This window comes from Salvelinus namaycush, chromosome 18 (genome assembly GCF_016432855.1).
Source record: "Salvelinus namaycush isolate Seneca chromosome 18, SaNama_1.0, whole genome shotgun sequence".
NCBI classification, from domain to species: Eukaryota; Metazoa; Chordata; class Actinopteri; order Salmoniformes; family Salmonidae; genus Salvelinus; species Salvelinus namaycush.
Window position 1 is genome coordinate 30,920,193 of NC_052324.1, and position 11,364 is coordinate 30,931,556.

General features: G+C 43.4%; 1 protein-coding gene across 1 annotated transcript; it reads right to left on the reverse strand.

Annotated features, from left to right (window-relative positions):
* Nucleotides 1-6,742: 6,742 nt before the first annotated feature.
* On the reverse strand, nt 6,743-11,278 carry LOC120063356 (vesicle-associated membrane protein 8-like). The gene is made up of 3 exons (XM_039013694.1): nt 10,926-11,278; nt 8,378-8,533; nt 6,743-8,018 (listed from the first exon to the last, which is right to left on the reverse strand). The coding sequence occupies exons 1-3, from the start codon at nt 10,938-10,940 to the stop codon at nt 7,830-7,832; spliced, it is 360 nt and encodes a 119-aa protein (XP_038869622.1). The 5' UTR covers nt 10,941-11,278; the 3' UTR covers nt 6,743-7,829.
* Nucleotides 11,279-11,364: the final 86 nt, after the last annotated feature.

Sequence of the window (11,364 nt, forward strand, 5' to 3'; positions counted from 1 at the left end):
CAAGATGTCTGTTGTCCTCCAATATGACATTAAAGCAACACTAACATTAGGTTTTCATATATTTTGATTAACTGTCCTTTAACTGAAATTAGAATAAAGAAAAAAGAAATAGGTTACATGGGGAGGCAGGATTTTCTCTTGATCGCCGCCATCTGTCAACATTGACTTAATGGTAAACATGAAAAAGAGCTATAACCCTGGTTGCCTGCCTTGGCTTTATCAGAGCACACAAGAACTGTGCCCAGGGTTGGGCCCCTGATTGTGTAGGGGGCATGGACGGACTGGGACCTCAAAGTAACACACTGCTAATTTTTTTCCCCTTGAGGCCACCATTATTAGGCCATTAATGATAATTCTATGCAAAACACCCAATTTAGACTGATCCACTGGGTTAAAGATGGACCGGCCCATCATGGCATTTACCTAAACTGGCCTATGGCCAGTATGTTTCTGTATGAGGGTAGATGACAGCCACCACGTGAGGCTGTGCCATGTCATGTGGTACTAACCAGACTCTCTCAGGCCCGGTTTACAATGGGTCAATTCTGGGTCTGCTCCACACCAACACAAAGAACATATTTAGCCCAGTCTGGTCTCCCTTTCCATCATTGTGTAATATGGAGAATTTAGGATGATGTTATGCTGTGTTCAAAACAACTGGGAACTCAGAAATGTCATACTTACTACTTCAGTGCATTCAAAACAACTGGGAACTCTGGGAAAAAAAACAAGCTCTGACTGGGAAAAATCTATTTGAACTGTCATCCAACTCGGAATTCCAACTCAGGAACTCGGGCCTCTTTTTACAGCTCCGACGTTCCTACCTGAAGATCACGGGTGTCATGACTTGAGTTCAAAGTTGTTTTAAATGCGGCATTAGTCACAGCCACATAACTTCCAAACAGAATCCGGACAGAATGCCTACTTACCATTCCCTATATAGTATAAATGGGCTCTCACTTTCTAACATCAGAATCTGTTGTTTCAGGATCTCATGAGGATTGGTCATGTGTGTAAAATGTCATGTGAGAAGCTCCATGATAATATAATATTTGCACTTTATCAAATCAAATGTCGGAGTGACATAGCCTAAATACAGTAGAATAGAATAAAGTATATACAGTTGAAGTCGGAAGTTTACATACACTTAGGTTGGAGTCATTAAAATTTGTTTTTCAACCACTCCCACGAATTTCTTGTTAACAAACTATAGTTTTGGCAAGTCGATTAGGACATCTACTTTGTGCATGACACAAGTCATTTTTCAGACAATTGTTTGCAGATTATTTCACTTATAATTCACTGTATCACAATTCCAGTGGGTCAGCAGTTTAAATACACGAAGTTGACTGTGCCTTTAAACAGCATAGAAAGTTATGTCATGGCTATAGAAGCTTCTGTTAGGCTAATTGGCATAATTTGAGTCAATTGGAGGTGTACCTGTGGATGTATTTTAAGGCCAAACTCATTGCCTCTTCGCTTGACATCATGGGAAAATCAAAAGAAATCAGCCAAGACCTCCAGAAGTCTGGTTCATCCTTGGGAGCAATTTCCAAACGCATGAAGGTACCACGTTCATCTGTACAAACATTAGTACGCAAGTATAAACACCATGGGACCACGCAGCCGTCATACCGCTCAGGAAGGAGACGCGTTCTGTTTCCTAGAGATTAACATACTTTGGTGCGAGAAGTGCAAATCAATCCCAGAACAACAGCAAAGGACCTTGTGAAGATGCTGAAGGAAACAGGTACAAAAGTATCTATGTCCACAGTAAAACGAGGCCTATATCGACATAACCTGAAATGCCGCTCAGCAAGGAAGAAGCCACTGCTCCAAAACCGCAATAAAAAGCCAGACTACGGTTTGCAACTGCACATGCGGACAAAGGTCGTACTTTTTGGAGAAATGTCCTCTAGTCTGATGAAACAAAAATAGAACTGTTTGGCCATAATGACCATTGTTATGTTTGGAGGAAAATGGGCATGCTTGCAAGTCGAAGAACACCATCCCAACCGTGAAGCACGGGGGTGGCAGCATCATGTTGTGGGGGTGCTTCGCTGCAGGAGGGACTGGTTCACTTCACAAAATAGATGGCATCATGAGGCAGGAAAATTATGTTGATATATTGAAGCAACATCCCAAGACATCAGTCAGGAAGTTAAAACTTGGTCGCAAATGGGTCTTCCAAATGGACAATGACCCCAAGCATACTTCCAAAGTTGTGGCGAAATGGCTTAAGGACAACAAAGTCAAGGTATTGGAGTGGCCATCACAAAGCCCTGATCTCAATCCTATAGAAAATTTGTGGGCAGAACTGAAAAAGCGTGTGCGAGCAAGGAGGCCTACAAACCTGACTCAGTTACACCAACTCTGTCAGGAGGAATGGGCCAAAATCCACCCAACTTATTGTGGGAAGCTTGTGGAAGGCTACCCGAAACGTTTGACCCAAGTTCAACAATTTAAAGGCAATGCTACCAAATACTAATTGAGTATATATAAACTTCTGACCCACTGGGAATGTGATGAAAGAAATAAAAGCTGAAAGAAATCATTCTCTCTACTATTATTCTGACATTTCACATTCTTAAAATAAAGTAGTGATCTTAACTGACCTAAGACAGGGAATTTTTACTATGATTAAATGTCAGGAATTGTGAAAAACTGAGTTTAAATGTATTTGGCTAAGGTGTATGTAAACTTCCGACTTCAACTGTACATATGAGATGAGTAAAGCTAAAATATGTAAACATAATTAAAGTGACTAGTGTTCCATTATGAAAGTGGCCAGTGGGCAGCAGCCTCTAAGGTGCAGGGTGATGTAACCGGGTGGAAGCCGCCTAATGATGGATATTTAACAGTCGGATAGCCTTGAGATAGAAGCTGTTTTTCAGTCTCTCGGTCCCAGCTTTGATGCACCTGTAAGGACCTCGCCTTCTGGTTGATAGCGGGGTGAACAGGCAGTGGCTCGGGTGGTTGTTGCCCTTGATGATCTTTTTGGCCTTCCTGTAACATCGGGTGCTGTGGGTGTCCTGGAGGGCAGGTAGTTTGCCCCCGGTGATGTGTTGGGCAGACCTCACCACCCTCTAGAGAGCCCTGTGGTTACGGGTGGTGCAGTTGCTGTACCAGGCGGTGATACAGCCCGACAGGATGCTCTTAATTGCGCATCTGTAAAAATGTTTGTGGGGGGTTTCTTCAGGCTCCTTAGGTTGAAGAGGCGCTGATGCGTCTTCTTTACCACACTGTCAGTGTGGGTGTACCATTTCAGATCGTCAGTGATGTGTATGCCGAGGAACTTGAAAATGTCCACATACTCCACCGCGGTCCCATCGATGTGGATAGAGGCGTGCTCCCTCTGCTGTTTCCTGAAGTCCACGATCCATTCCTTTGTTTTGTCGACCTTGAGTGAGTTATTTTCGTGGCACCACACTCCCAGGGCCTTCACCTCCTCTCTGTAGGCTGTCTTGTCATTGTTGGTAATCAGGCCTACTACTGTTGTGTTGTAGACTTGATGATTGAGTTGGAGGTGTGCGTGGCCACGCAGTCATGGGTAAACAGGGAGTACAGGAGGGGGCTGAGCATGCACACTTGTGGGGCCCCTGTGTTGATGATCAGCGAAGTGCCGGTGTTGTTTCCTACCTTCATCACCTGGGGGCGGCCCGTCAGGAAATCCAGGACCCAGCTGCACAGGGCGGGGTTCAGACCCAGGGCCCCGAGCTTAATAATGAGCTTGGAGGGTACTAAACTCAGCAAAAAAATAAATGTCCCTTTTTCAGGACCCTGTCTTTCAAAGATAATTTGTAAAAATCCAATTAACTTCACTGTTTAAACACTGTTTCCCATGCTTGTTCAATGAACCATAAACAATTAATGAACATGCACCTGTGGAACGGTCATTAAGACACTAACAGCTTGCAGACGGCAGGCAATTAAGGTCACAGTTATGAAAACTTAGGACACTAAAGAGGCCTTTCTACTGACTCTGAAAAACACCAAAAGAAAGAGGCCCAGGGTCCCTGCTCATCTGTGTGAACGTGCCTTAGGCATGCTGCAAGGAGGCATGAGGACTGCAGATGTGGCCAGGGCAATAAATTGCAATGTCCGTACTGTGAGATGCCTAAGACAGCGTTACAGGGAGACAGGACAGACAGCTGATCATCCTCACAGTGGCAGACCACGTGTAACAACACCTGCACAGGATCGGTACATCCGAACATCACACTGGGACAGGTACAGGATGGCAACAGCAACTGCCCAAGTTACACCAGGAACGCACAATCCCTCCATCAGTGTTCAGACTGTCCGCAATAGGCTGAGAGAGGCTGGACTGAGGCTTGTAGGCCTGTTGAAAGGCAGGTCCTCACCAGATAACACCGGCAACAACGTCGCCTATGGGCACAAACCAACCGTCGCTGGACCAGACAGGACTGGCAAAAAGTGCTCTTCACTGACGAGTTGCGGTTTTGTCTCACCAGGGGTGATGGTTGGATTCACGTTTATCTTCGAAGGAATGAGCGTTACACCGAAGCCTGTACTCTGGAATGGGATCGATTGGAGGTGGAGGGTCTGTCATGGTCTGGGGCGGTGTGTCACAGCATCATCGGACTGAGCTTGTTTTCATTGCAGGCAATCTCAACACTTTGTGTTACAGGAAAGACATCCTCCTCCCTCATGTGGTACCCTTCCTGCAGGCTCATCCTGACATGACCCTCCAGCATGACAATGCCACCAGCCATACTGCTCGTTCTGTGCGTCACATCCTGCAAGACAGGAATATCAGTGTTCTACCATGGCCAGCGAAGAGCCCGTCTCTCAATCCCATTGAGCACTTCTGGGACCTGTTGGATCGGCGGGTGAGGGCTAGGGCCATTCCCCCCAGAAATATCTGGGAACTTGCAGGTGCCTTGGTGGAAGAGTGGGGTAACATCTCACAGCAAGAACTGGCAAATCTGGTGCAGTCCATGAGGAGGAGATGCACTGCAGTACTTAATGCTGCTGGTGGCCACACCAGATACTGACTGTTACTTTTGATTTTGACCCCCCCCCCTTTGTTCAGGGACACATTATTCCATTTCTGTTAGTCACATGTCTGTGGAACTTGTTCAGTTTATGTCTCAGTTGTTGAATCTTGTTATGTTCATACAAATATTTACACAAGTTTGACGAATATAAACGCGAGAGGACGTTTATGATGTTGAATTCTGAGCTATAATCAATTAACAGCATTCTTACATAGGTATTCCTCTTGTCCAGATGGGAGAGGGCAATGGGCAGTGCAATGGCGATTGCATAGTCTGTGGATCTATTGGGGCAGTAAGCAATTTGAAGTGGATCTAGGGTGTAAGGTAGAGGTGATATGATCCTTAACTAGCCTCTCAAAGCACTTCATGATGATAGAAGTGAGTGCTACGGGGCGAGTTATTTAGTTCCGTTACCTTTGCTTTCTTGGGTACAAGAACAATGGTGGACATCTTGAAGCCAATGAGGATAGCAGACTGGGATAGAGAGAGATTGAATATGTCCATAAACACTCCAGCCAGCTGGTCTGCGCACGATCTGAGGACGTGGCTAGGGATGCCGCCTGGGCTGGCAGCCTGCGAGGGTTAACATGCTTAAATGTCTTACTCATGTCGGCCACGGAGAAGGAGAGCCCACAGTCCTTGGTAGTGGGCCGCATCGGCGGCACTGTGTTATTCTCAAAGCAGGCGAAGGTGTTTAGCTTTTCTGGGAGCAAGACGTCGGTGTCTGCGACGTGGCTGGTTTTCACTCTGTAGTCCGTAATTGTCTGTAGACCCTGCCACATGCATCTCATGTCTGAGCCGTTGAATTGCGACTCTACTTTGTCTCTATACTGACGTGCCTGTTTAATTGCCTTACTTAGGGAATAACTACACTGTTTGTGTTCTGCCATATTCCCAGTCACCTTGCCATGGTTAAATGCATTGGTTCATGCTTTCAGTTTTGCGCAAATGCTGCCATCTATCCATGGTTTCTGGTTAGGGTAGGTTTTAATGGTCACAGTGGGTACAACATATCCTATACACTTCCTGAAAAACTCAGTCACCGTATCCGTCAATGTTATTCTTAGAGGCTACCCGGAACATATCTGTGCTTTGTTAAAAACCCTCAAATTCATTGTTGGAGAGAAACAAGAGTAGAGAGGATGTCAAATTTGAGTCAGTGCTATTGTGAAAAATAATGTGTCATCAGATTTCCAACTGCTGTGATCCATCATACAGTACAACACTTGAGACATTGTGATTAAAGATGACATTGTAGATCACATCCAAGCAACCTCATCCCTCTTCCTGTCTGAGATCTGTGCTGTGAGATATCACACATTGATGGAGATTTGGAGAGGTCTATGCATGGTGAGTAAAAATCCTAAAAGTAAGGACCCACTGGAAAATCAAATTTACAGTCCAAGAAAATACTGTTAATGATTCCACCAAAGATATTAAATATTAGTTTAAAAACTCTTGTAACACTGACTGTTGTGGTAATGGCTCAACTATTATGTTCTGTCAATTCACAAAGAAAGCACTTCTTCAAGACTTGCTTGTTTCCGCTTAGCTTAGAGTGATCCTAGTAGTAAGAACACAGTAAAAACAATTAAGGAATTTCCCATGGTGCATTCAACAACTCTACCAACCTCTTTGTGTTAGTGTACTGGGTCTTCCTCTTGTGACCCTATGATCAGGCAGAAACCATCCTTAGATAACAGAATAATTAACAAAATCACTGCAGAAGTAAATGCTATTTATTCTATAATTAACCAGATATAACATGATTGAACTCCATCAATGAATGAAAAACAAAATAATAGAATTCTATATTAATTGAAACGGGCCCAAATTCCCAATACATCCTACTTGTCTAAAATACAATTATATCTCTAAACCACATATATACTGATATGACTCTGGAGGGGGTCCATATCATTCTCTTTCATTGGTTTTGATTAAAAACAACATTAATACAGTCATGAAAAACAAAAAAGAAAAGACGTTCAGTAGGGATGAGAAAAATAAAACATTAATAAATAGCCTCAAATTAACCTCATTGTTACACTACTGGGATGGTTTAGGGCCCCATGTGGGTGCTTTACAAATGTATATACAGGTAAGATAACTATATACAAGCATGGGAGTAAACTCCTTGACCTCCCCAAAGCTTGGCTGGTATTGTAACATTGGAGTGGGCAGTGAGATGAGTTAAAACCCACAAGTAGTTAAAGAATACAGGTAGGCCTACCAAAAGCTACTATGCAATTAACCGTTTCAATTTAGTCAAGATTACATTATCTGGATGAATACATTTTTTATGAATGAAGCCTTAAGTGGGAAGAAATAGTTGAGCAATTGCTGAATTACAATTGTTCTGAAAGCCATTGGCCTATTCTATGAGAGGAAGACATTAACAAAGCTATGAGATGGCTGACAGTAGTCCTAGGAGCTTGAGACACTCGTTTGGACCAGCAAGGGGAGTTGTTAGCTGTTCAATTCCACCTCTCTCACAACAGGTTGTCTGGAGTTAGCCAGAGTTTCCAAGGCCTGAGTACAGGGACAATGAGAACCCACATAGGTCATGACATGAGTTCCCGCAGTTTGTGTATGATGGAGTATCAGGTCATGGATAGAGGTCAAAAGGCTCTCATGCTTCTTCAGACTCTCTCTCCATTCCCTCTTTCCCTCTCTCAATTCCCCTTTCTTTCACTATACCATTGCAGCTAAGTTTTCCCCATCTTTCAAAACAAAAAACCCCACTGACATCCTCTCTAGCAACCAGCTCAGCTAAAACACATTGAAACACAGTGGGGAAAAACATTACTAGTTTGGTCTTTTAGTAGGTTTGGGAAGTGGGGGAACAGGGGTGCTGGTTGGGATGACGCCAGTGCTGAGCAGTACGATGATGAGGATTATGACGAGGACAATGACCACGATCACCACCCACAGCTTCATGTTCTTCCACCAGTAGGAGCGAGCCACCTTCTGGGACGTGTGCTTGAAGTCCTCAGCCTGAGGAAGAGATGGGACGCTACTAGGAACACGCTCACAGAAGTTCTATCATTTGCAGCATTTTGCAGTAATCAATGCTTTGTAAACTGCAGATATGTAGTCTACACATTTCAGAGAGTTTGTAGCCTGCAATTAGATTTTTTTTTTTTTTTTAAATGTACACCTTGAACAAACCCACACCATGGTTCACTCTTTAGGTCCATTGAATACTTTAGGTATCAATAATTGGATGTAATATGACGTTACAATAGATGTTAAATGAGGACAAATTAATGCAGTGAGGAGCACATGATGAGGAGAGAGACAATGTCGAACAGAGATGTATAGAGATGTGGAGCAGTGTTGCAGGACTGACTAACCCCAGCCTGCAGGTCCTCTGACTTGCCCATCAAGTCGTCCAGCCTCTCTCCCCGGGCCAGGATCCGGTCCACGTTCTGGGTCATGATGTCCTTCACTCCCTCCACCTGAGACTGCAGGGTTCTCACCTTGTCCTGCTCCACCACCTCTCCCTGCTCCTGAAGACAGACAGAGACAGACAGAGGCGAAAGAGGTCAATGACGAAAATACACTTCAGCAGTCATCCAGCACGTGTTTTCATAAACTGAGGATATCTGTGTGAAATATAGACCATCAAGCCAATGATAAAGGACTCAAGTACTCAAATGCTGCTAATGGGCTGACTGGGGTTATGGTGTAGATTATTCCTACAAAGCTTTATCAACAATCCATTAACAGTATTAAGAAGAGAACCCTGTGGGGAAGTTTTACACCTGTATCACTTCTCAAATAACCTTTTACGGTCTAGTCAGAAGAATGTCCATATCTTTATGTCATAGCTGCCTTTGAATGATCACGTAAGACCTGCACAAAAATAACAGACGCACGCACACCAGATCCAATGAAAATCCATGTCAGGAATATATATTTTAAATAGGCACATTTAATTGACAGTACATGTCTGAAGGTCCCCGTAAGCCAGGAAATGCTAGTTTTGACATCCAGAGCCAGTTAGTTTGCTGAGGAACTTCACTACACTTAAAAGTGCAAAAGACTGGATTAGACGTTGCTGACGTGTTAGGCTTTGTATGTGAGACAAAGAGAAAGGAGTGAGTGTGCATGTTGCAATCAGTTTTTTCTTTCTTCTCCAAACCCCATGAGCAGGCTCACTGGCTCAGAAAACACAGGCGTCTCCAGGAAACGGTAAGCTTTGCTGCGTCACAACCCGTCTCCCTCCCTCCCCCTCTGTTCTCAGTCTCCTCCCTTCACAACCTGCTTTCTCCTGGCCTGTATGAGGCCCACTGAATGGTCGACTGCTATCAAATGACAAGTCCCACCAAGAGAGAAACATTACATACTGACAAAGGAAGTTCACTGACGTTAGAGAGATTAGTAGGCTACATACAGTATTACACAGTATCTTATTCAAATACTTGAGAAGCAAGCCTTTTTTAAGATTTGAAAGTCCTTCAACTGGTTAGAGATCCAAACTCACAACACACTGCACTACCTCGGCATGACGGCTGTATTCTGTCCTTGACAGAGATACATCAAACAGATAACCACTTCGCTGACATAAATGAGGAAATCATTTAGATGAATTATAGATCTTAGGTCAGTAAATAACTGCCAGTCTGTTTGTGATATGACAACTCCTTGGCATGCCAAACATGTTGAACAGGGGTTAAGCACTTGATTTGTGTTCCACGTTGCTCTAAAATGTACTTGTAAATACCAAGTAATTTCCCTCACATTTTGGTCAGTTACAATGTGCAAATGACAATGTATCAGGTTTTAATTTTAATTTTGTTCTAAAGTGCATCTCATGGATATTGTGGACTGACTCATGAATCAGACATTTATGTTTAAGTAATCTCTGAACCTCAACCCAGAACCAAACTCTTGGGTACACGCTGGACTGTGTCTAGCTAATGGATTTGGGAGAAACTAATGCTGAAGAGCCTGTCAAGTGGTCTGTCTACAATCTACCCTCCAAGACCATACAACCCAGGCAACTGACACCAGGCAAGCAATATTAGGCCTACCAAACTGCCCACTTCCTTGTGAATGGTCTAAACTCAGCTCAGAAGTAGAAAATAGCCTAGGTTCCATCCTGTGCATATATGTTTCTTCATTTGGAGAATATGATGAGTCAACAGGCTGATGAATTACCAGACAAACCATTTACTGTATTAACTGTTTCATGTTAACAGAGATGACGGGAACGAACAATCCAGCTACAGGCAAGAAAGGCCAAATGTATGTTTGTGTTAGTTTAGCTGAAGTCCCCCTTGTAGTGGCAATTCAAAACTTGACATCCACTCCTGAGGAGAAAGTACAGTAATCCACACTACATTCATACGGGTTTCTCCAAGTATTCTCCCATAGAGCCCATAAAAAGTAAGGTGTAGTATTTGAGTTTGGTATATCTGACTATCCTCCTATATTTTCCAGCTGACGATTCAAGCGAAAGTCGTTGAAGTGTTACATAATGACTCTTTATATGCTCTGACAGGGGTATACTTTCATGGATTGTTGTTGTCGTTATGGAATAGATAGGCTACAATTAGTGGTGATTATCAAAACAAATACCAAAAGTAACAATTGGTGCACAGGCGCCATGTCAAATACACAAACGTTACAATTTAAACAATTCAAACGCAATCTTCCGCAAAAGCGATACTGCCAGCGACCTCTTGGTCAGATAGAATGTGCGCAATGAATGAAGGCAAAACAGAACATTTTCACAACTTTACACACTGTAAGTAAGCAAAACAGGCGACTGTTGACTCACAATCAACCTGTTACATTTATTCTCAAGTGAGAAAGTTACGCTATTAATGTGTGGATTCGATTGAGACTGGTTCAACACATCAGAAAAGAACCGACCGTTCCATGATCAGCACCTACCAAATCATTATCCATTTGTCTTCAGTCTTCGTTTATCGCCACCGGAGTTTATTTTATTAATCCCGATACATCCAATTTGTATAACTTTTTTTTTAAAAAATGGATTATGCGAGTTTGATGTTCCTGCTGAACAGCTTACGTTGCCTCCTGTTGCTCATGAACTTTTTGTTCTCCCTTAAAGTGCAGTCCTTCGCCTTGACCCACCTCTTCTGTCTTCTGCTTCCACTTTGCATCCTCACGAGGGCGTTAGAGCACCTGCAGCAGGTAAGAAAATGGACCCAACTCAGAATGTCGTTGTGCTGGTTAGCCCACAACCTTTCACATCAGGATTCTTGATCATCGTTGGTATGTGCTGGGTGCTACAGTAAGGAACGGTTTCCTTTTTACCTGTAACTTCTGTGTGCAAGAACTGTATAAAATACAGCAGGTCGATTGACGT